At 39.1% G+C, this 27460-nt stretch overlaps 1 protein-coding gene across 1 annotated transcript; it reads right to left on the minus strand.

The window, feature by feature from the left end:
* LOC124283437 (GTP-binding protein Rhes-like) lies at nucleotides 1-27460 on the minus strand. The gene is made up of 2 exons (XM_046719494.1): nucleotides 27099-27460; nucleotides 1-1337 (listed from the first exon to the last, which is right to left on the minus strand). The coding sequence occupies exons 1-2, from the start codon at nucleotides 27355-27357 to the stop codon at nucleotides 754-756; spliced, it is 843 nt and encodes a 280-aa protein (XP_046575450.1). The 5' UTR covers nucleotides 27358-27460; the 3' UTR covers nucleotides 1-753.

Here is a 27460-nt window from a genome sequence, read left to right on the forward strand (position 1 = left end):
ATTATCATAACCGTAAGTTACATCTTTGGGAAACGGGGTTCGAGACAAGCAGAGTATCGGCATTATACCATGCCGATGATAAGGATATTATCATAACCGTAAGTTACATCTTTGGGAAACGGGGTTCGAGACAAGCAGAGTATCGGCATTATACCATGCCGATGATAAGGATATTATCATAACCGTAAGTTACATATTTGGCACAACGGGGTTCGAGAGAAGCAGAGTATAGATATTATACCGTACTGATGAAAAAAGATACCACCGCAACCGTACAGTTACATATTTGAGATAACGGGTTTCGGGACAAGAAGAGTATTGATATCACTTCAATACCATACAGCTGTTACCAGAACATTCCCTTACACCCGGACTCAAGATAACGAGGTCTCACTGCATGTGTGGCTCTTGGGAAGGTTAACTGTGCTCTCATTCAGTTATTCAGACTTTCATAGTCCTAACTATTCAACGACATTAACAGTTGTTCGCAGGTATATTATCACACGCTGTAGTCAAGCAATGTGTAAATTGGTATTAATGTTTGAATTAGGTTCTTCATCAGGGAAGTCCTCGACACACATGACCTCGGTCTTTTATTACTCCTGTGGAATATCACACATTCTTGAAAGTCCTTGAACAAGAGTTGATGACCACCACATCAATGTCTCAATGTTTTGGTATGACATGTGCACATAATATAAAGTGCTCATTCTGCTTTTGGATCAAAGCGCTAACAAAACAAGGTCCTACATTTCACTGTATCACACACTTTGTTTCTGCTGCTGCTGCTGCTGCTGCCGCCGCTACAATTGGCTCTGGTTTATCTGCAGTAGTTTTCTGGGTATTTGTTCTACTCTGTGCCACCAACAGATCTGTTCTAATACTGGGCCTCCTTACATTAGGTGCAACAGCCCCGCAAGCATCACTCATCTTCCTCCGAATGGACATCATCCTTCCTCCTGTTGGCGATCCACCTTGACCAACATAGGTCGGATGGACCTTCCTGTGTAAGGATGGACTCATCTCGGTGGGGAGTTTAGCTGTCTGGAAGAGTCTGAAAAACACATCATCAATGTTGATGTTCTTCTTTGCTGAGGTTTCCAGATAGTCACTGCTGTCTTGTCCCTCCAGAAGCTTGGCCACCTCTCTGGGATCAATGACCCTGTCCTTTTCCTTGTCACACTTGTTTCCCACGACCACCATGGGGATATTGAGTAGCTTCATGGCCTTCCTGGTTCTGCACTGCCTCTTGCATTCCAAGATCTGTTCCTTCAGGCGGCATACTTCCTCAAAGGACTCTCGATTGTCTATACTGTACACCAGGATGAAGAGGTCACCTAGAAAAGAAATGCATTTTAAAATGATTAGTATATATATGAGTGAGTGAGTGTGTTTAGTTTTACGCCGCACTCAGCAACATTCCAGCTATATGGCGGCGGTCTGGACCAGACAATCCAGTGATCAACAGCATGAGCATCGATCTACGCAATTAGGATATGATGGCATATGTCACCCAAGTCAGCGAGCCTGACCACCCGATCCCGTTAGTCGCCTCTTACGACAAGCATGGGTTGCTGAACACCAATTGTAACCCTGATCTTCACGGGTTGCTGAAGATCAATTGTAACCCGGATCTTCACGGGTTTGGTGTGTATGAATCTGCAATCAGGGACGGTATATTAAGTCACAAAAACACAGTGACACACAGCCATTCAAATTGTAACCTCAGGTTAACAAATGGTAGAACAACATACCAAAAATGCATTCAAGTGTATTATGCTTCATACATTCAAACCCTTACAATCGTAATTCCCTTGATACAGTTGCTATATGTCATAAGACTAAAAATGTCATATTGTTCCAACATGTTTGCATTGGGTACAATTCTTCATCTATATTCACAGAAGTCAGATTGCATATAAAGTCAATAATGGAAATTTTAATCAGTTTCTGGTCTAGAATAATATTGTACCAACGAACCCCATACGAACCTTTAAAACATAATCTAAAATATTAAAACATGTAATTAGTATCGGTGCAAAAAGCCCGTGTCACTAGTGATATATATAGTTAGTAACCATCTACTATCTGAAGGCAACCTAACTGGCATCATATTTTCTCTCCTAGACGGCAAAAACTCCATCTGATCGGAATATTCTTCTTTAGATAATACATTTGCATTACTTGTTCGATCCAGATCGTTTTCAGTTTGTATTTAACATGCAAACAATAAAAAAAACAATATATTGTTCAACTGGTTCAATTCAGTGTAAAGAACATAGTATTATTTTCTAGTTCAAAATCTACATTATTGGTAAACTGAACTATATTTACAAAAAGTGAGGCAATGTTTTCAATCAACCTCGTGAGGATTTAGAGTACATGTTGTCGAAAACATGCAAGTATGTAAGGGGAATATTCAATTATTCATACTTGAATACTAAACATCGCCGTGAGATCACAGGTTCCATCTAACCCTTCGACTTAGCATCACCAACGAAAACACGAGAACATGTTTTGGACAGCAATTTCCCTTTCATTGCTTGTCATGTAGCATACGTCATCTTGATAGGAATGAATACGGTTGCCCATCACCTTGACAAGGAAATGAACATCCCTCCCATCACGGTAAGCTATTAATGTAATTACATGTTGTCATTGGTTACAACAGGTCCGTGCCCCACAGCCAGAAAGAACAAGCCATATTGATACACTGATATTTTGCCTCAGGGACAAATTGGTTTCCATATGTATGAAATATTGCAGCCAGACCAAAGTACATGTAATTGACATGCCCCTCATAGCACTGGTGTATATTGTAAGTAATTACTCTGCTACTCATACATTAGACTGAGAGCAGGCTGTGGAAGCTTTGTTGGAACTGACAGCGTTTCCCAATGGAAGGCAAGAACACTGTTAACATTATCAATACTTGAGTTCACGTGGAGGTTAAGGGAGAATAATCTAAGGCTACTTTCCGGTATAAAGCGTGCAGGATTTCTAAAATATCAACCTCATTACTTTACTGTCTTCAAACTTGTTTACATCTACTATGAAGAGGTGGAACACTGTTTATGCATAGACAGCTTCTTTATTCATAAAAAGTGTTCCTCTTCATCTTACCAGCTTTTAAATGCCACTTAAAGAAGTTATAATAATATAATAATAATGCATATTTATATGTGCGCCCAATCCACTTCGACAGACATGCAAGTATGTACATATGTACAGAAGTACTACTAGAGCACATTAAGGTAGATACTGCTGGAAGAAGTAGGTTTGAAGTTTGGACTTGAACAAGTCGAAATTGTCAATAGTTTTGAGGTCATAAGGAAGAGAGTTCCAGAGACTAGGGGCTGCATGGGTGAAAGAACGCTGTCCAAAAGTTTTCATCTACATCTAACATTCTTGCTGTCCCCCGCCTCTTCTGTGTGTCGATAAGGCCTGACAACCTGGACTTTGTGTTCATCACAGGTACCATGAATTCAATGTGGACTTTATTATCTCTGGGGTTTCAGTTTCACACATTATCATACTTAGTCTGCGTTGTTGAAATGGAAAATACATTTGGGGATTTTTGGAAAGTAGAGTACAATGAATTAATTATTGACCTTGGGTTTGTTGTTGACGGAAACCAGAATATTATGGGTAAGATTCAATAGGCCTCTGACAATAGTTAAGTTGACATTGTGGCTATAATGACCAACACAGATAACGCACAAAGCCACCATCATGACCCAGACTTCTTCCAGCAATAGGGCGGACATGAGGGACGAGCAAACAATAACTAAGGTAATTAATCAAACAGGCTTATTTTCATCATGAAAATCCATTTCAAATTATGCTAGTTATGTACTATTTTCCTGATAAACGTGCTCGTTAGTAGCAGTAGCTATAGTTTAATGTCTATGGTCAGCCTAATGAACTAGAAGAATGGATCCATTCCTTTGTCGGTAAACCTCATTGGGACAAATTGATAGGGAAATCGTCTCAGAAGCATTGCTATTTTGAAGTGACTGTTGAGATATTCATCAGTATGTGATTGTTCGTTATAGATGTCGCACGAAACTACACAGAGACACAAAGAGAATTCTAGGGGAATTAAATAAAAACGAGATTGCATAAAATTGAAATAAACGATTTTTATGTAATCAAGTACATGTGTTTACTAGGCGTTCCTCGAAACAAACATGTAAGTGTACAGACACACAAAAACGCACACATACACAAACACAGAAGTATATTATTACCCTGTCATTATATAAGTGTCATGGTTAATATTCAGAGACATAACTATGCAAGAAGATGTCTGCCTTTTCTAACTTTCTACTTGCCATATCAAATTGCACACACCAATTAAGCAGGACATACTTATCGTACAACGGAATCTGTGCATAAATACGAACTCAGAAAAACTCTCAACAAGACTTCATGCAAATAGGGATGAATTCAACTTTCCAGTGCTCACCTTTCTTTGTATCTCAAGCAATATTCCCTTAGCTCCAGCCTTTTGTTTACATTTAACAACTTTTGAGGTACAATCGGGCATGCTCTTTCTACGGAGATTTCAACGCCCCACAGCTTCTGCTCGGACGTTTTGTGATCAAGGTTACAGCATTAAATGATCTAGTAAACTAAAAAGCTTTAAACCATTATGGTAGACACATGGATGGCATTTTCAAACTTGAATCATTAGTGACAAAATGATATCAGATACGTATCCCTATTTTGACTGATACATGTATTGTATCAACTGTTTGAGAGGCATTCTAGAAGTTGTAAGCAATAGGAATGACATGTCTTTATGGATCATCAACTTTTTTATTGAAAACGGAATGACAAGTCTTTATAGATGATCAACTTCTTTATTGTACAATGGCGACGTTTCGGTATGGATACTTATACCGTTTTCAAGCATGAGATACCGAAACATCGCCATTGTACAATAAAGAAGTTGATCATCCATAAAGACATGTCATTCCTATGTATTGTATGTTTTCCATGTTTTATATGAAATGTTTTTCAGGTTTTAAAGTCAATGTATTTGCAATGGGGTTATAGTTTGAGCTGGATATGCTCACCATTTTACATAAAATGATATCCGATACTTTCCCCTATTTTGACTTATATTATACGTTTTCCATGTTTTATATGAAATTGGCTTGCCTTTGCATGTATTTGCAAGGGGTCACAGTTGGAGCTGGATATGCCACCTTTTCGCGAACAGGTCACTATTTGATAGTGATTCCTAAACAAATCAAGATATAGTCGGAATCTCACAGTCGAGACTCTGATTTTCATAGATTCCTTACGAATATATTTCCTAAAAAGCATATTCACTGAATACGTCTAATAGAATGAAAGTGTGACCTCGTGTCCTAGAAAGGGTATTCTTAACGGATACTTTTACCTGCGCGACGTTTCGTTTTTTCATATTGAATTCTTTTCTCATTAAATGTCATTCTAACGTTTCCATGGCAGCGAGAAAAAACCGAAAATTGCAAAGTGTTGTTTATTTGAGAAGTGAGGTTGAGTAGGCAGCTTCACGAAGGTTTCCTGTCGTATGGAGACAGCCGTCGCTTGTGATCTACCTTATTGGAATAACAAACAACAACCAACTCCTACGAACATTTTCCTGACAGTTCCTGATAACGGAAGAGTTCAGTCGTTATCTCTTTGACGCTACGTCGACGTCGGTGAACACTCCATTACATCTACATCAACAAAAATATAGGATCAGTGACTGTCATAAATGTCACTCAATATACAAGTATTTGCATACAATTTATATTCAGTTCTTGACACAGTCGTATTGCTTCTTAAAGAAACAAATTCATGTAGTTAAGTTACATTTTACAATATAACATTGCTAACCTCTACTAGCTGAATTGTTTGGATGGGCGTAGAAGCAATGTCCTTCACGATGTCATTCTCTGGATCTTATATACAACCACGTGGGAAGTGCTAGGCACGAACATCGTGCAGATAAGCACCTTGTAACCATGATTAAAGGATGGATAGGATTTAGTGGCACCTCACCAGATATGTTTTATCTCAGACCACGCACGGTCATCAATACAATAATGAACACAATGTTGAAATCTAGGTGTCCAGAGGTATTTATGTGAGTCATGGAGACTGCAATTATCTGTCATTTGTGTAGGTGCTTGGGAAACTATGGCTTCCCTCTAATCAAAATCAGACGCAGTGATCAAGGGTGGACATATCATTTCGTGTTGTTTGGACACAGCAAATAAAGGACACGATGATTTGTATTGCACTTTATGACGAAACTGTGTCACTCAGAAATTTGCGGATAGTTATCGATTGCAACGTTTTTGCCTGGATTTGCGGTTTTGCTTACCAAAACTTCCTTGATAATACAATGATCACAACATGGTCAAATATTTTAGCGTCATAAGAAGCAAAGTATCCAATATTGTGTCATAGGAATAGAAAAAGATTGTCCTATATAATCTAAACGTGTTCTCTGTAAGACGGTGTTCTAGAATCAGAAAAAAGATATGAAGAAAATAATGCTTTAGAATGAGTGAGTGAGTGAGTGAGTGATATAGTCTCTATGTTGTTCTAATGTTTTTCTAACATTTCCTCTTTTCATGAATGTGCAACAAATGTGGCAATGGAAATCGACTTACTGTTTGTGTCCTATATATGCATGTTCGAAATTAGCACCAACACAAATTCAAACCTGTAACCTCACATTAAGTGAGTGAGTTGGGTTTTACCCCGCTTTTAGCAATATTCCAGCAATATCACGGCGGGGAACAAGGAATGGACTTCACACTGTACCCACGTGGGGATTCGAGCCCGGGTCCTCGGCGTGACGAGCTTTAGAATGAGAAATATAGCTTCCTGCTCTAAGTAAAGGAAGTCTTAGATTATATAACATGACCTAGAAAGAAGTAAAAGAGTCCTAGAATAAGGCCAACATTTCCTAAAAAAGAAATTACCCTAAAAAAGGAGAGGATCTTAGATTAAAAAAAAAGCTTTATAGAATAAGTTTAAAGAGTAAGGAAGTAGTCGTATAGTTTTTAGGTGATGATGTCAATCGAAATTGTAATAAACTGACAATATGTTTTTATGGCTGATGTAAGATACAATAACCAGAAGTCTCGTTTACAGATACAATATTTTTAACTCAATATCGATTTGTCCACCAGCTTGTGTAAGCAAGGGGAATCATCAAGGCACACAGCCATCAACAATAAAAGCAGAAGTTTAGGTTAGAGATTGTCTGTTTCTCTACGGGGAACAAATTAATATTATATATGTTCCACAGACGTCGAAACGAGGTAATAAAGCGATTCCAGTAACATAATTTAATCTGAAATTCAGAGAAGTCTGCCTAAGCGGTGCAGTATCAGTGTTTATAGTAATAACATCAAACATGACAGCTTGATTAAAGAAGATATATATATATATATATATATATAAGATTCATTTTCAAATTCCCAAAATAGTTCTGTTTTCCAAAAGTAGAATATTAAAACGTACATGTGTAACATTCTATTCAATATTGCCTTTAACATTAGATTGTTGTCTTCGAAACGCCTCGTCAGAGGGGCGCTGGTTGGCACACCAGGAGCTCAGAATAGCAATAACTTATTAAGAAGCCAAATTAATTGTAAAAAAAAAAATAGACACACGTCTGGATCTTGCATGGCTTTTTCGAAAAATATACATTGTATATTAATGAAATAAAGTAATAAACTTCAACATGTCCTGAAAACAAGTTTTAAAGAAAATCGATCGGATAAGCAGACCAGTGAATGAGTGAGTGGGTGGGGTTCAGCCCCTCAACGAACAGTATTTCACTTATATAACACCGTGTGGTCTTGATGCGATGAGAGATGCTCGAAGTGATGCTGGACTTACGACTGAATCAGAAGTATAAGAGATATAATGTGTTTTGATTAATTTAAGTCCCACATGGAAGTATTGTATAATGCCGTTTCTTGATGTCCCCGTCGGGGTGTAATTGCTGGAAAATTACCACATATCCTAATATGCATCGTATTTGTTTGCCAGCAACGTCGACGCCAATCAATTTTGCAATAGTTTTAGAAATGTTTTGGGAAATTGCCACGAGCAGAGAAAAAGCGCCTTGAACAAGCACTAGTTGCCTGGATATATGCGCTATATAAATATCATATAATAATAATAATAATATTTAGTTTGATTTTGTTGTCAACATTTGTTGTGCAGTCAATATTTCCAGCTCAATCCGAAACACACCTGCGCGTATAGTGCAACTCAATCACTCACTCTAACAATAAAACACCTGTATTAATTAAAATCGAGCCAAACACAACAAAGGCAAAGCACAATAAAAGCATAATTTTTTCTTCCGCAAATTGGCATCCGCAAATATACAAAGACATATGTTTCATCCATATATATCGACTGACAGATCTGAAGACCAAACGCATCAACACAGTGTAATCTATACAGCCACATCCTCATCAGGGAAAGGTGAGACAGGGTTAAGTAAGTAGCCAGCATTAATAACGTCAGTTTGCTTCCTTTGTGTCAGTCGATAGGAAGAGAAGAAGTGCAGCTGTCCGGGATTCATTTGCATAATTTATACATACCAGGGGTATGATTATAGTCAACGTGCTCATTGTTACTGTCCTGTCTGAATCGTATGACTTGTCTGCCTATGTTCTTCACGCTTCAATCTGAATACACCCTGAAGCTGAAGTTCAGGAAAAACAACACATAAAATACCGAGCTATCTGTAGGTGGCGGTATGTGGTGTAACGACTTGACAATGGGAATTCTGCAGAAACCGCAATATCGCCTCGACTTGAACGACACAACGAGATATAGGAGTTTCATGGTTCTAAAAATGATGAGCTATTTCATTTCAGAGATTAGAATATGTTGCTTATATGTATCCTGTCCTTCAGTATTCTGTCCTTCAAGTACTCCAAAGCACGATTAATTCAATCTGAATACATCCGTAAGTCGAAATCCATAGACAAAACACATAATACATAACACATAGTCCTATCCGGAGGTGATGGTAAATGATGGACCGACAAAAGCCAATTAGATGAGAATCTTCCAGGAGCCTTGGGACCGCATAGTCTAAAACATAATATCCTGTTGAAGAAGTTTCACAATTAGAAAATGCTAAACTATGTAATTTCTAAGATCACAATGTGTGTATAAATGGTTCGTGTGACGATGTGTAAGGATAACACTTTTCAACGAATAACAAATATGTGTACGTCTTTAACTCCGTCCTTCTGTCATGTCTTGATCGATTTGTATTTTCCCATCGATTCCGTTTATATTTTTGTTTGTTTACATGTATTAACGCATTGTTTATAGTGTTATTTGTTATTTTCCATTAGGGCCAAAGGAATATATATTGGATGCGTCATCTGTCAAGTTAAAGGTGCACAGTGAGTGAGGGAGTGAGTTAAAATTTAGCGTCACATCGGCAATATTTCAGCCATATCTGAACCTTAAACAACAATAAAAAGTATTAAATATATTTAAAGGTTATAAAATCCTGCCGTCAAAGGACAGTACAACAACTAGTACATCACATTGTTTTTTAAAACTAGTCAGGGAGCATATAAAATAGTACACTGTTAAGTGACAACACAATGTAAAAATGGGCTATAGATCGCCAACAACTGAAGATAGGACACCATACTAGGGACCATGTAAATGTGCACAGAGTCGATATTCAGGGCCAGTAAATTACATGTGACAAAAGGTCAGTTGATATTTCAAAATATATCAATCATAAAATGATTGCTGTCATTAATGGATCATCAATTTAATTACAACAATGACCTAGCGGTTCGATGCCCCATATGGGTACAATATCTGAAGGTTATAATATGTTCAGTTCAACATATGAAGCTCTCACTGTTACTATACACTCAATCTCAAGAAGCGGATAAAAAAGAGCGTGTATATATTGCATTCAACTACCGGTTCTGTGTCCTTAGACGTAATGTCTTCAGCCCAGAAAAAATATTAGTTCATCCGGAATACAACTGGGAGCTTGCAAATTGAATCCAAATACCTCATGCCAGGAATATTAATTTGTCGGGAGTCATATCCTAAGATGTATGGCATTTGTTTGCAAGCACTTAACCAACGTCGATATCTGGCTATTTTGCAAAACGCGGAAGTTTACGATAGTTCCGTGACAATGCCATGCACAGAGTATCCTGTTTGTTCTTGGAGCCAGTATTTGTTGAGACGTTTTCTAGCTAAATCAGTAATATGGTTGCAATTAGAATAAAACAAATACTGTAGGAATAAGGCATAAGTTTAAGTGAAACGGTTACCGCTGGGGATAATAAAACAATATCCTCAATGGATGCTCTTGTTGAACGTGTTGAACGTACGTGTTGAACGTTAAAAACATGTAGCCTTGTTTTTGAAATCCAGTGTAAAAAATAACCCCCATTGTAATATGCCACAGCTTCAGTGAAACATTGAAGTGAACAACAATTGATCTCAATTATGTACTAATAGAAATGAATAATGCTGGAATGGCTTTGAGACACATTGCCATTGAAGCTGGCCAACATCCCTCCACAATCAGTACGTTGTTACCAAAACATCAAGACTGCAGAACTGCGAGAGATGACGCAGCTCTAGCGAGACTTGTACGCGGAAATGGCCTTGCTACAAATACGCTGTTGAAAAGGGATTGGTTACGAAATCGGCAACTTTCCCACACGGTCAGAAATCGCCTGAACACAGTAGGACAGACGACCTCTGTTAAAAGCTGGACATACAGCTGCGCGTTTAGCTTGGTGTAGAGGACGTCGTAACTGGGATCCTGACGAAAGTCGTTTTCTCCCGTGTATGGTCGATGGCAGAGCACGTGTATGACGTCGTATCAACACGGCATACGCACACAGAAACAGCCTGAAGCAGGTTCCGTTTGGTGGTTGTCTTCGGAAAATGTAATTTTCAACTTGTCACTGTGAGAGGCAAAGTTAATGGCCAAAAGTATCAGATGGAGAGCTTGGAGAGGGTTGATGTGCCACATTTCGAGAACAATCCTGTTCTTACTACGTCAGATGACAACGCAAGGCATCATATGTCCTGTAGTGATGGACTGCGATCTCAACTCTACCATGGCCTTCACGAAGTCCAGACGTTAGCATGTTTGGGACATTTTAGGACGCCGACTACGTTGGAATCTTGCCAATTTGACAAACCCTGAGTCAGGATTGGAACAGACTTCCTCAAAGACAGACACAACGTCTGGTGAACTACACGAGAAGAGTCTTCCATGGCGTGTTGTGCCTATAGACTATTCTGACATTATCAGCTGTTTTGGTAACTTCACTTCTTGTCCAAGGACTGGGCATGCATCACACACATGTTTACACTGTTAGCACTGTCTTGGTATCCCCCTATTTTTCAAGTGTACGTTTTACCTTATTTTACAACATAGCTTGTAATAATTAAATGATTGAAGTGGAACTGACTTTGGCTCTATATCTTTATTTTCTAGTCAGGTAACTCAAGTCAAGACGCAATGCGATATGCAAAAAACCCCAGCACAAATGCGATTCCATGAAACGCAGGAAAATGTCATTGGTCGTCTGAAAACAAGGTATTGTCAATACTTTTTCCAGGTCTGTATGTCATGAATATGTGAATGAAAACCTAGATAATTTAAAGAAACATAAAAATGCAAGTATTGTGTTGCTTATGCACGGGAAATCGTGTTCTGAAAGAACGTATCCCTTTTGAATTGCACGAACAGTTGAACACTCGAAATTTAAGACTGGAAAGGAACATTTAACAAAGCTCAAACCACAAAGGCAAAGCAGTGAAAACATGTAAAATCGTTAACACGCAAAGCCACACAAACTTGACTTCGGAAGCGCCAACTTGACAAGTTGGAACAGGTCAGGAACCTAGGAGCAATGCATCACTCGTGACCTCGTAAGCCATGTCCAGTGTTCGCAGCCTAGAAAACCTCACCCTCAACTTCAATACATCATACCAAGGGAGCACAAACACCCAATTACAGATGTGTACGTAGAGAACAGCAGCCAGCTGTCAACGACATATTGACTGGAAGGAAGAAATTGATATTTCAAGTCTCATCAAAGGCATCAGCTGGTGTTTTGACCACACTTACATGTGTACTTTACTGGTGCGTCGAGGGATTACGACAGGAAACCGTTGTCAATTGACCAGATCAAATTAATCATCTGCCTTCCGATTCTTATTAGATGTCGAATTACAAGGCACAGGGTTTTTTTGAGAAAATGAGAATATTAACTGCTTTCGAAGATCGTGGCTTCTGAATATTGTCTCTTGCAAGATCTTTATGTGTCGTTAACTGATTGAACATGGTTAAAATTGTTATTTTTTTTTCTTTTTTTTTGTGCCTTTTTTCTGTGTTACTCAAGCATATTGTTTGCGATTTTTTCAGTATATTAAAGACCACAAAGGTTATTGCGGAGTTGCGAGTGGGTACAAGGATAAGCTGACCATATGGATTTGACACTTTGATGAACCTCAGTTTGCAGAAACCATACCCCTGATCATTAATACACAAATGAAAGCTTAAGTACAAACGAACCAGGACGGTAATTGTATCACCGGTTATTACTTTGTTTATAAATTTTTGATGAATGGCCAAAGAACGATCGGCTCATCTTCGTCTTTCCGATAACGGATACAATTCAGACTTTTACTCACACTAATAACAAGTTTTTGATTTAAAGCGACACACACACACACACACACACACACACACACACACACACACACACACACATATGCCAATAATGGTTGTCACCCCTTCCCACCCCAACCCCGCACACACACCTCACACCCTCTCCAATTAAAAACATTGAAGGGGTGAATTGAATATATATGGAAGCAAGAGAAACTCATTTCAAAAGAGATTCAGAAATACGATACTCATCTCAGCAATGTCTTCTTCGACTGATGAGTCCTTCACCGCTGTATAGGATGTTATGATCATTACAGCAATTTTTTGTATGTCAATGCAATTTTATGTGCAGCGTATGTAATGTCCTTCATATACAACACAAACCGACTGTGATGCTCTACATTACACAACAAACATAAAATTGTGTAATGTTTCACTTAGGTCTACTTCCCCTATTGTTCTTTTAATGTTTCCTTTTAATGTCTAATTAGACATTTCATTTAGTCGAATATATAAGTGAGTATAACAGTTTGACGCTTGTTTGTTATCTTGAACCTTGGCATATGAGCATATGAGTGAGGACACGCCGCTTTTAGGCGGTGGACACCAGAAATGGGCTTCACACATATTACCCATGTGGGAAATCAAACCCGGGTCTTCGGCGTGACGAGCAAACGCTTTAACCACTAGGCTACCCAACCGCCCCTCTTGGCGCATGAAGGATATTGTCATCGCATGTTATATTTCAGCCAGAACCTGACTTTTCCGAATCGACACAGATATTGAACGAATATTCAGGCTCGTGGTGCAAAACGGGTCTTGAAATTACGTTTCCTCTCCAAAGCACTACATCTCAGAGGCTATTAGATAACCTCATTCCGCAAATTAGCAGCACGCAAGTTGATTAATGGCAGATAATACCGCATGTGTGACAAATCCTGCCGATAAGTTTCGCATAAAGCCTGATAGCGTTAGGAATCAATTTCACATAATCTTCACATTGTTTGAGTTGATCATTGTTCATCCTATCTGTGCAATTCTTAAAGGAGTAACTTTCTAACACTGTCCGTGCTATATATCTTTTAACTGAATTTCTTGTTGTAAAACTTCAGTATCTACGTTTGTTTTTATCTTATTCACTACCGCTGAATCCAATATCGTTAAGTCGAACGAATGTGTCCAAGTTACGGTTGTGTCGAAGTAAAAGCTTGATCCCTGTGTGATGCTTATAAGTCAATCATGTCCCCGTTGTGTCGAAGTAAAAGCTTGATCCCTGTGTGATGCTTATAAGTCAGTCATGTCCCCGTTGTGTCGAAGTAAAAGCTTGGTCCTTGTGTGATACTTATAAGTCAATCATGTCCCCGTTGTGTCGAAGTAAAAGCTTGGTCCTTGTGTGATACTTATAAGTCAATCGTGTCCCCGTTGTGTCGAACTTCGGAGAACTCGAGGTACTGTTGTTCAACTTCAACACAACAGTGTTTGGCAGTAGTTCATTGTTAAAGACATATATCCTTGTACACAAAGCAGTACTAAAACTATTCCTGCCTAAAACGTACCTAAGTCTTCACTATGTGAAGGGAGGCGTTTGCATCTACGAACAGCTGTGTTTGATTTCCTAAATATTTTGAAAGAAAACCGACTTTGTAATCTTTGTAATCAAGCTATATGTGACGAATTCCATTTTTTACTCATATGTCCATCGCTTGTTGAACAAGGACAAACCTTTTTACCAAACTATTTCTGTGTGAATCCCTAAATCTGTAAATTTATTTTTCTCATGAAATGTGACTATCAACCACTCACCCTCAAATTATCCAAATATATAAAACACTGTTTGTGCCTCTTCAAATGATATTATATGAATATGTTATTTATATTTTTATATACCTGTATGTTCTCTATATCACTTTTTGCAAGTTTTGAGAATATAATTCTGTTCTGTCCTGTTCTGATCCTAATGTGATACAATTGGCAAGACCATTTGATCCATACATTGAAACATTGCTTAAACGTCTAAAACACAGTGTGAAGTAAGAGAGCGTAATTGATGATTTTTAACACGTTTGGGGAAGAGAAAAGCAATGATGAACCCCTACATGATGAAGAAGAAGCCGTACGTGTTCACTTTCATCATGGTAATTCCTATTACTGTGTCACCTTAATCATCGGGCGTGCAAATTCTTAGTGCATCTGACGTGGGTACAAATGCGTGTAATTACATAAATTTAACATAGTTCCCCAAGGTTGATTTTGGTTGGGTTTTTATTACAGACACACAGGATCACGATAATCATTTTTGTCAACAAATTGGCTTGTTATCGCAAATGTCTAGGTTAACTAAAAACAGTGATTTTCTACTAATAAACAATATCACGATTTTATTGAAAATGCACATCCTTAAGAAGGTTGGAATGCTTGTTTATATCTTACAATATTTTGAGCTAAGATTTTGTGAACTTAAAATTCCTTGCTTATTAATATACTAGAAACGACAATACCGTTTCATGACCATTACATAACGACGTGATGTATGGCACAGTGTAGTTGATCACTATGGTGATGACACTAGGTGTATTGTCTCTGTGGCAAATCGTGATACATGGGAACATCTGGAACAAACCAATACAAGGGATTTCATCGGACACCATATGTCACCAAATCACCAATGAGTCCCTATTGGAATTGTCCTGTGCACAGGAAGGGTGCTGCATTAAACGATCCAGTCATTTAACCAGTGTTCACCATTACCATACAATTAAGCACCGGTGTTCGCGAAAACCTTCTTCCTGAGTGCATATGAAGCAGCTTTAGGAACCTACATGAATTTGATTTTGAATTCGTATTCTGACATCAACATATTTGCTTGTTTGCCTGTCTTTCACTCACAAATTGCATTTGTTTGAACCAATGGATATTTGACACTGACTAGGGAATGCTTTCGAATGTTTCCCGAAAATAACTAAACCGACACAGATAAGATATATGATAGCTAGCACCGCTGTTAGGGACCAGGCACATTACGATGGTGGATGAAAACCTAGCTCCTTACGTTTTGCGACGAACCGCAACCATACTACCTTACTCCGAAACAACAAGTACAGCAAAAATTACAAAACAAATCCCAAAAAGATCTATTAAAAAAAATAACACCAAATAAGCAAAACAACAACAAGAACAACGAGAAAAACCACAACTTCCACAACCAAATTAATTTTCAACTTTATTATGCTAAAAGGTCCGGAGTTGGGTAGCCTCACTTTTCATGCAGTTGTGAGTTGCCCTGCGTTTTCTTAACGGTTATTTCACACATTTTGCACTTTAGGGACTTACAACTCCTGCAGGCGGCGAGAAACGCCTTCCCCTAGTAGGACTGGTCCGGTTGAATTTATTGACAAATCCTAACACAGTTTGAATTAAAAAAAAAGTTCGGTTTAGTTCAGTTAAAATCGAAGATGGACACATAAGGTAAATATTTCGTCAGGCGGAAAACCTTTCAACCATAACCGTATGGAGTTAAGATGTTAATCTGACGTCGAACGTCCGCACTCGTCCTTTAGTCGAGTGTACTCAGCCAAACACATTAATGTTGACATATTTTGTCGTATACTCTCACTGGTGTCTCTGCTGCTGATGCAGCTGCTGCTGCTGCTGATGCAGAGACCAGGATAATTAATGGCTAGTTGGGATGGCGTCTAATCTGCTCCTATCTCCATTAATCACCTTTCTGGAAAGATCGTAGAGAATGAAACTATCGATTTGTCTGTTGCATCATGACAAAAATCTCATCGTCACATGTACTTGTAATCTTTTCCACGTTGCTACGGGATACTATAAACACTTTAATGAAACATAATTAAGCAAGGACATAAATAGTAAAGCAAGGATATAAAAAGTAAAGTAAGGATATAAAAAGTAAAGCAGGATATAAAAAGCAAAACAAGGGTATAAAAAGTTAAGCAAGGATATAAAAAGCTAAGCAAGGGTATAAAACGTAAAACAAGGATATACAAAGTAAAACAAGGATATAAAAGCTAAGCACGGGTATAAAAGTAAAGCAAGGATATAAAAGGTAAAGCAAGGATATAAAAAAGTAATGCGAGGATATAAAAAGTAAAACAAGGGTATAAAAAGTTAAACAGGGAGATTCGTGTATGTTACAAATTCACCGTCCACGTTCGTTTATCGATCACCTGATACTGATCATGTGTCGTGTCTTCAAATAACACATGTCACAAAATATCTATGAAATGGATTTCTTTTGACATCGGAATACCGACAAAATGACAGCCGAGATGATCAATACCGGTCACCTAACAACTAACCGTAGGACAAAAAGGATCCAGGTCAAGGTTGCTGCTGAAAAACTGGGGTACTTCCGGTGCGCCATGGGCTATTGCGCACACGTGATCAGGATCTCTGGCCTATGTTGTGAACTATATTAACATACACAATTATTGATGCCACTGTTACACAGCGCTCCGTTTGCGTCTGTAACTCATGCCACATCTGCAGCTCCAATTGCAAGGCTTGTCTTAATTCTGACCAATGGTCAATCAAGTCCACACCTGTGCTCATATGTTTTCACAAACGTTGTAACTACCTTCGAGCTGCTTTCCATCAATCTGATATTAGTCTGGAACTCAACTCACACACTTTGTCGTAATTTGTCACAATCCTGAAATATACTGACTAGAATGACTCTTACCGACAAGCTTTATTTCTTTTAATAAGACAGTTATTCTGAGATTTTCATTAAGTTTCGGAGAGCTATTCCTAACGCATTATTCGGTCCAAATATTATCATCCTAAGATCGAAAACAAGTACGGACGAAGATCGAAATTTCACATGATACATTATGTGACACCCTACCCGTAAGCCTATACCACTCATCCAGGCTACATTACCGGGAATTCCAACAAAGATTATAGACATAAACTTCCCCGCGTATTTTAGAATCTGCTTTGGTAGATAATTGGGTCGGATTATTCGCTGACGTTGACTTTTACAAGCTGGTCTTGTTTACTTCCTGCCTGTGATGCCTCAAAACTAGGCTATTGGTTTTTGCAAGGTATTGAAACTAATCACTTGAGCAAGCAACATATTATTTATCATGGGAATCGTCCCTTAAAATTAATCAGGGTTTGCTATTTAAATGATATGTGTATTTAAATATGTATTGAAAAGAATTGGTGCTTGCATTTTTTCATAGTTCAACAAAAATGGTATTGTTATTGGATGTATACATAAAATCCAGGTTTCCATAATATCACGTTAACACTGCAACCGTTACAATATTACACGTAAGCTTCAAGTGATATGAAGGGTTATGTTCTGACGCAAATAGTAAACATCGACCTGGAATTTTAAAATGGTAATGGCCGTCGACTTGGAATCTTAAAGGAGCTCTCAGCTCGGACCAGTTCGCGGTCACTGAGACTTGGTTCAAGTGCTTCCAACTCAAACATGTCATTTGTGATAAGGTGGTTAACAATGAGCACGAGTTCCTGAATTAGGTAGCAGGGCGTGGAGTCATCCCACTGATGACATCCTTACCAAGTCACCAAGTTTTATGTGGTCTTTGGTCATGTGGGCAAGTTTTGATGACCGGTGGCACCTATCAACCTCTTTGGTCATGTGGGCAAAATGCGCTGAAATACACAAGTTAAAAAGGTACATCTTTGTTCTTTAGTCCCTACCGGTGGCACCTACTGAATGTTGGAACCTTGAAATACACAATATTCGAAAAACTACTGACAAGTCCATTTTTGTCTTGCAAAATGACGCTGAAATACGGTACAAGTTACTAAATTGGAACCTTGGAATCACATCTTGAAAAACTGTGTAAACCTGAAGAAACATTTAACCTTGAAAACTACTGAATATTGGAACCTTGAAGAAACTACTGAATATTGGAACCTTGAAGAAACTACTGAATATTGAAACCTTGAAGAAACAACTTTTTGGAACCTTGAAGCAAAGGTATATCTTTATTGAAAGAGCATTGCTCGATTGTACCTGAAATGTGAAATGTAGACACTCATTTACGACAACCAAGAACCAATTCTCCCTCTAAATAAGAGCTTTTAATTTCCTTGAATATTACGCATTAAATCAGATCTTGCACTGTGTTAGACAATGATTGACGGGCATGAGCAGAAAGTGCTGATCATGAGTCTTCATATGGAACTGATGAAAAACAGTCAAGCCCGAAAAGACCAAATGCATTACACATATTCAAGGTTTCCGTGATCCGTTCATCCCCATTTAATCAATAGGTGCTTCGTATTTGTTTTACACATCCGATGTAACGATGACACTTTAGGCAGGGAGCTGAGTTGCAAGGTGCGAACCTCCTGACTGTTGATGCGCCAATTCTCTCTTAACAGTGATTTACTGCGGAGTATGTCTACATGCCGTAACATGTATCTCCTGACGAGTATACACGTGAAATAATGCCCCTTTAATTAATATAAGGTTTCCACTACACTCCCCGGATATGGGAATCGAGGCTTATGGGTTCCACTATATATCTTTTTGTAATTAATTGTAATTGAGACACCAACGAGATATATTTCTACATATAATCGCTAATTGAAAAGCCATGAACACCAAGGGCAAGGTACGTCCATCCCCAAATCAAATACAACATGCGTCAAAGACACGAATCACTTAAAATGTTGATACAAAGGAGACCACACACTTATCTACGTCAGAATGACGTCAGGCCACGTCGAAACCTATATCACCAAGTTGACGTTTATTGCTTAATATGGCGTGGCCGAAGAATTAAGCAATGGGTATTCACCTTCAATTGGACAGGTTACAACTTAGATAATTACCAATATAGATGCATGATTGTATGGTTGGCTCCAGGCCTTCTGTCTGCATCAAGGTTGTTTCCGCCATGGTAATGCCAACGTGATTAACTGTCCAGTTAATGCATAATATTGAGTCTTGTGTAGGGTTTATTAAATCTAACGCACCCTAAATCCAATGAAGACGTCGATGAGGTTTTTATTTCCATGTCATGGCTGTAATCATTTATGACTTCTCCGTGACGTAGCCGGCCGCCTGGTACAATAACACAACACAATGTTTGCATGGCCTCTGTATGAATTCTAATTATTTTCAAATTAACCGTTCCGATATAACGAAACGATGTTGAAGAACGCAGTATTCTGCGGACATAACTTTAAACGATACAGCTTGATATTGACATGTGACAGCTACATTTGAATATAATACAAAGTTTACAGCTTAAAGGAAGTCATGGGGAACAAATTATTATCGAGTTTTGCGCATTTGGAATGCAATAAATGAAAGATTGGAATTGAACGTTGCTGGACGATATGTGAAGTTAATTACACCTATTCAAAGAGGAAGACATTTTTTAGGTGTGCACTTGGTAAACGAATTGCTAGGTAAGATTTGTTTCTATTTTTGTGAAAACGGCTTTAACAGAATCGTGGATATAAGTGGACGAACAAACAGTGAGTGAGTGAGTTTAGTTTTACGCCGTTTTGCATCCTATATATGCATGTTCGAAAAAGCACCAACACATATTCAAACCTGTAACCTCATATTAAGTGAGTGAGTTGGGTTTTACGCCGCTTTTAGCAATATTCCAGCAATATCACGGCGAGGGACACCCATGGGCTTCACACATTGTACCTCTGTGGGGAATCGAACTCGGGTCTTCGGCGTGACGAGCGAACGCTTTAACCACTAAACTACCCCACCGTCCATGACGAACCCAAAAATTGGACTATGACATATCAAGATTGAAATTTGTTCTTTGTTTTACTGACCAACTAGAAACAGAACGATATGAATATACAATAAGTAAAAGAAAATTCGCTAAACAACAGTACATTCAGTTGTACTCAAGAATATCCTAACTTTATGAGAGGGGAAGTAGTCGAGTCCGGACCTGACTAGTGGTTGATATCATGAGCATCGATCGGCATAAATGATACACGAGCTCAGCCACATGCTTGTGTCTCTTTACGACACTTTCATTGAGTTCCTGAAGTCAAATATTAATTCAGATCTTCACGAGCGACTGTAAGAAGTAAACACAATACATAGTTCCACGGGTCTTTGGGTTGGTAACACATGACAAGGGCATCGTGGAATATTAACATGCCTTTTTCAATGAGGGAATTGGGTTTATCGCCGATATTAATCATGGTGTGTCCAGTTAACGTGGAAGGAAATCCCGAAGTGATGCAGGTCATGAATACTATGACCACAGGTTTGGTGTCGACAAACCTGGAAACAAAGTCGTGGCGAACTGGGATTCGAACCCCCATCCTTGGTGTTTTGGGTGCCCAAGGGACCCAACTCTGCACGAGAAAACGTGACTCCTAGACCGCGGACCACATGCGCCTCCGAAGTTTTAAGAATCCGACGAAATAGCAAAGTATCCATATATGTACGATCAATATACAATATATCAAAACTAAGTAGTGTCTATAAAGTTACAGAAAAAGTCGTTCTCTTTATATATACTGGGATGGATTGTATTCGACCTAACCAATTTATCATAAAACCCAATTCAAGTAGTCTTTCGCTTGAGTTTGCAGACGCAACGTGATACATCCTGTTTTCTTTTATTTACCTTTGATGAGACGCTCATATATCATGAAAAGGTTGATTACAGTTTTTATATGTATAAATAACTCTCCAGCAACATCCCTGCATTGTTGAAGAAACCCATGACGTATTTGAATCACATTGTATAGTCAGTGTCGGATGTAGCATCATGGCATGGCTATGAATAATGTTGTTTTTTTTAAAAATAACTATATGCATTAACAACAGAAGTGACTAGGTGCATAGTCATTTCAGATACCCTGTACGTGTGCAGTAATTGTAAAGGTATCAATGAGAAGGTATCAATGAGAAGGTATCAATTGGAAGGTATCAATATGAAAGTGTCAATGACATTGTGAAGGTATGCATGAGAAGGAACCAATATGAAAGTGCCAATTTCACTGAGAAGGTATCAATGACATTGTGAAGGTATCAATTACACCGTGAAAGTATCAGTGTATGGGTATCAGTGATATTGTGAAGGTATGCATGAGAAGGGACCAATATGAAAGTGCTAATTTCACTGATAAGGTATCAATGACACCGTGAAAGTATCAGTTTATGGGTATCAGTGACAAAGTATGTATGGCATTGCGAAGGAACCACTGTATGGTATGAATGAGTGAGTGAGTTTAATTTTACGCCACACTCAGCAATATTCCAGCTATATGGCGGCGGTCTGTAAATAATCGAGTCTGGACCACACAGTCCAGTGATCAATAACATGAGCATCGATCTGCGCAATTGGGAACCAATGACATGTGTCAACCAAGTCAGCGAGCCTGACCACCAGATCCCGTTAGTCGCCATTTACGACATGCATGGGTTGCCGAAGATCAATATTCTAACCCGGACCTTCACGGGTCGGGGTATTAATGACATTGTGAAGGTGTCAATGAGATGGTATCAATATAAAAGTGCCAATAACATTGTGAAGGTATCGACGACATTGTGAAAGTATCAGTGACATTTTGAAGGTATCAATGTGAAGGTATATCAATGGCACTGTGAAGGTATCTGTGACGTTGTTCCATATATATCAGATGCACCCACTGCTTTTATTTTAAAGTTGGTCACTGTACATTACCTTACTCTTAGTCAACATACGATATCCTTACTTATTACTTATGTTATTCAGCTGTCTATATGCTCTATGCGCTAATTACTATATCTTAACATTCTGTTCCGCACTTAAATGTGCATAATTCATTTAATTTGATTGATACAAGGATGAAACTTATCATGGTGACAGTCACATGCCCTGTTGACGAAGTGGAAATACAGACTCTTTTCTCTTGTCAGGAGCCATCACCGCCACGTCAGATCTCAGATCGGATATGGTTACCCTCACCATTACACTTCCGCCACGCAATATGTCCACCATTTTCACGTCTTCCACCACGGCGTTGGATAAGAAATAGTGATTCACCACCGAACCAGAGTTCACCCAAGGTTCCAAAGAGTCCATGCCTATACCGTGATGCTCCATCGAACGCGATGCAGACGTCTCAATACAGGGACAAAAACCGGTTTTCTGGGTCTAAGTCAAACAGTGCACGTGTCAATCCGTCTCAGTGGCAGTAGCAGGTGACGTGGATGAAAGACCCGGATGTCGCAATCACTTGCAGGGGAAGTGACTCTTCGTCAAATGCTTTTATCACGATATTGGATTGATTTGAGGCGGGTATACCGATTCAGTAAACGAGATATGGTGCTTCGTTGTACGTTGAAAGGACTATAAGACCTTTTGTTTCGGCTGGCAGCATTCAGACTCGACATATTCCCACTTCAAATAATCGTATGGCAAAATGTTAACTGACGTTTGACCTTTATATATATAAGTCATTGTCACTTATAACTTATATATAATTATCGCAATTTGGACGGAAATTCTGATTATAATTTGTTGTCCTTGCTATTTTCCTGACAGAACTATAAAATTGCTGTATAACTCTGCCAACGTATAAAACGGTTGCGTTAGTATGCTACGTCAGTGAACAAACATGTAAAATATTTCGTCTGTATTAAATGTTTCATGAATAAACAAAATCAACATTAGAATTACCAGTTATGCATTTCTTTTTGGGAAGAGTATATGTGCGTCCTTCACCTTTATCTTTACAGTCCGTCTAAACCCATGACAAGAACACGAGTACTGTAGCCTATTGCAATCAAATAATAAATATTGTCGATGCCACAAAGATTGATTGTCGATTTCAGCAGAGATCATAATCAACTTCTATCATAATAACTTGAACACACGATGCTACGGAAGACAATGGTGGTTTAATACGATGCAATTAATCTTTTTTACCAGAAATCTAATGTCCTTGTGTTTGGAGCTGCCCGTCTATTCGTGTGGCTTAGCAATCAATCATTCTGCCAAGATGTGCCTTCACACAATCGATCCGCGAGTCACATGTCATATTTCACATGACGCTTGCACTTAATTACGTCAGGCAGTTGGGGGGTTCTGAAGTTACCAGTAGTTACGATACGATTACATACGATTACATCGCACGCAAAACTACAACCGGTCATTTCAGACGCTGGATCTTATTGTGAACCACCAAATGTTGTGCAATTACTGTCGTTACGTGTACCGTGTACAACAGTACACATCCCACCTGACATGCTAAGGTCATATTAGTATAGGTGTAGGAACGATATTAACACTTAAACGATATGTGACGCATGATAATGATGGAACATACGAAATGAGGGAATAGTGGCATTGTTGGACTAACAAAGAAGCAGGAACGCCCAAGTGCAAAATGTTATAATATTGAAGGGTAACAAGCGGTGGCATGCCATTAGTCATACGACCCATTAGTTATACGCCTTAAATAAACACAAGTAATGGTTGATTGCTCTTACCTATGAACCCTTAGTGTCTCTGTAGGTAATGGAATGACCCATATGAAACGACCATATTTTATTTATTTTTATTACAAGCATATTCCATAAATATATAAAACATTTCTTCAGTACTTCTGATTTTACACTAGAAAAGCAGATGAGTATTGAATCGTGGGGAGCATGACCCTTGTTGTTTTAATTAATCCTAGTTTCGTATGACTAGTGGCAGTATGTGAAATGGGCGTATGGCTAATGGGCTACAACCTACCAAGCATCATAGGTTGAGTGTTTTGCACATAAAATATACCTGTCAAGGAATATGCATTTAAAAGCGTTGGTGTCTGTGTGCTCACGCGCGTGTGTATTGGTACTAGGGGTATTCTCGGTTGCCAAAATGTGCTACGACTAACAGAAATATAACGTAAAACGCCGCCGTACGACTGGAAACAGAACAACGGCCATAACACCATTCTTTCGTATCGGTACAAACAGCAGATAGTTCGTCACTTGACCCATATAGGTTAGAAATGCTGTCAAGGACCGCTTCATATCAAAATGTCATTTGTTGCAAACGTATACAACAACGTGTTTTCGATTGCATCTTCAAATGTGAAATCTTAAGCAGAAGCAGCTGCAGCAGAATCACCCCCGGAACCACAAATCCGTCCATGGATCCTGAACCATTGGGAAGTGCTGAATCGCGCTGGGTGACGCTGTACCATAGAAACCACAGCAGTTATTACATGTTCTAAAGTCTTGGGTTGGCTAACATTCCTCAACGTGTAACCCGTGCTCATCACGATCTGGCAGCATCGGACAGACGAGACATTGCGTTCGCATGACCTTTACCCTTGTTATTTCCGGTTATATGTCCGCATACCGGATACAGTCCAGTTTGCAATATGTCAGCTCTGATCACGTGGTCATGATGATGATGATTATGATGATGATGATGATGATGATGATAAAAAACAACCAAATTTCAACAAACGCCCCCTTTCCCTCCAACCACCCCCCAAAAAACCCCACCAAAACAAAACAACAACAACAAAATACAAAACAAAACACAAACAAAACAAAAACCAAACAAAACAAACAGACAACAACAACAACAACAATGCGACCGTATTTTAACGAAGTGAATGCTCCTGGCGCTTCGTTACCATTAGCTTGTTCAATGAATAAGGACGCTTTCATACTCATGGTAAGTATTCAACTCAAGCTGCCCGAGAGGTAAACAAACACGAAGCATTGAGATCTCACCCTACTAGGTGAAGGACGTAATATTTCAAACAAAATGCTACATGTGCTTCAGTGTGGGACAGGAAGGAAGCCATGAATAAATCGCAGGTGTCCAGCTGGTACCAATCCAACTACTCTCCGCCAGCAACGTTGATAAACGTCATCTCATATGTGACCTGCGCACTGTGATAGGACCATCGTACCAGCCGAATAAACGAATCATTGTTTGTGTCATGCGAGAAAAAGGGTCCGTTGTAATTTTCCCGTGAAACTAAAAAGACGTTTGGTTGACGAATAGCACATGGTCATTAAGGACTGGGGACATATCTGTGCACGTGTTTGCCACATATACCTATGCAAGCACGCTTTAATATACTAGTCTGGGGTTTCCCATTTGACAGGGGGAACGGGGGATCAGTTTTCTAGGGCGCCACAAATGGCTACGCAGAACTGGGTTCCTTGAGCCAGCCAGAAATCTGTGATCTCGGTTCACCCGATTACGTTTCTAGACCTGTATGTACCACACCCGTGGTTTCACGAAACTGGAAAACGTCTGGAACCTGCATCACTTCTTGCTTTTCTACCACCTTGACATAATTACAATACTGTTCAATGCGGTGTTAAACCCAACTCACTCACTCACCCAGTCTCTCACACTCTCATTTGACAGGCAACTTGCAACTACCAACTAGCAAGTAGCAACCACCAGGACCCTTATTCTCGAAACGTTCGTAGCCCTAACAATTTTTAACTTTGATCGTAGCCAATGTGTTAAGAATGGCCTTAAGAAGTTCGTAGGGCTACGAACGTTTCGAGAATAGCTAGCCTGATGAATATGCTCTAGTCATGTTAGGCAGAGCGCGACCTGACAAGAAATAGGACGACAGTGGATTTCAGACTCAATGCATGAATTGACGCTTTCCCAGACGCACATTCAACTAAAGGAGATGATATTGGACGAGTTGGTCGATGTAATCGGGCGTCTCTTCCACAATCTGCTGATTCACAGAGACATTTGTGTACGGAAACTGTCCCTCGTATGTATGCATGCAGGATCACCATACTATCAGATCTTATCATCTACCGTCATTACACACAGTCGTGACATTACGTACACCGCCCATTACATATACAGTGGACGTGCTACTCGACAACAAAAATCAATTGAGTACGGAAACTACACATTGCAGAATTCGGGACGGTTACTTTTTTAGCGCACATTTCTTTAAAAGTCACACAACTCGAAACAGATCTAGATGCTAGCTATACATGGCACGTGTCGCGTGTTCAAAAAGTAAAAAAAAGAAGATGTTTTTGCCTCGCATACATAAATATACATGTAGATTCTGTATATTTACGAAGCAAATATCCGTCAACTTAAAATGCGGATATATAATTTTTGGTAATTGTCAATACATGTACAGAATACAGATCAATGAAAGATGTTCATTGTGCATAAAAAACCCACATTTCAAGTATGTCCGTTATATTCAAACCCGAAATTTTCATAACTACCCAAATACAAATGCCTTTAACAAAGTTTGAGTTAAAATATAAACAGCATACAGACATCATAACTTGATACGGCATAGATTTAACATATATGCCCTTACTTGCCTTCAACCAACGGGAAAATACAGGCACAACAACATGTCCAGCATTTGAAAGATGAAATTACGAGGCGTATACCCGAATTAGGCTTACCTGTTATCAACGACAGCCTTCTCATTGCAGGGAAAGGATGGTTGCCAGATGTATCCAAAATATCAAGACGATAAGGGTTGCCTTTAATCCGGTAGATCTTCCTATGGAAGTCTTCAATAGTTGGTGTATAGTTATCGTCAAACTTGCTGTACAAGAAGCGAGAAACTATGGACGTCTTGCCTACTTTGGAGGAGCCCAGGATCACGAGTCGGTGGCAGTTTTCTGGAGGAGCACTGTTCCCTTGTTCAATGAGGGCCATTTTCGAGTCAGTATCCGGGACTCGCCAGCAGAAACACCCGCTTCGGTGGAGCTCGGGCGATACACTTACTGGGCCGTTCTCGGTCTGGACGTAGTTTCTCCAC

This window comes from Haliotis rubra, unplaced genomic scaffold (assembly GCF_003918875.1).
Source record: "Haliotis rubra isolate DU_JTF1 unplaced genomic scaffold, ASM391887v1 Scf315, whole genome shotgun sequence".
In the NCBI taxonomy this organism is placed as follows: domain Eukaryota; kingdom Metazoa; phylum Mollusca; class Gastropoda; order Lepetellida; family Haliotidae; genus Haliotis; species Haliotis rubra.

Excerpts from the sequence above, each read along its gene's own strand:
- LOC124283437 (XM_046719494.1), bottom strand. The coding sequence starts at position 27,357 with ATGGCCCTCATTGAACAAGGGAACAGTGCTCCTCCAGAAAACTGCCAC. Across the intron at positions 1,338-27,098 it reads AAGGCTGTCGTTGATAACAG|GTGACCTCTTCATCCTGGTG; the intron begins GTAAGCCTAATT and ends TTTCTTTTCTAG.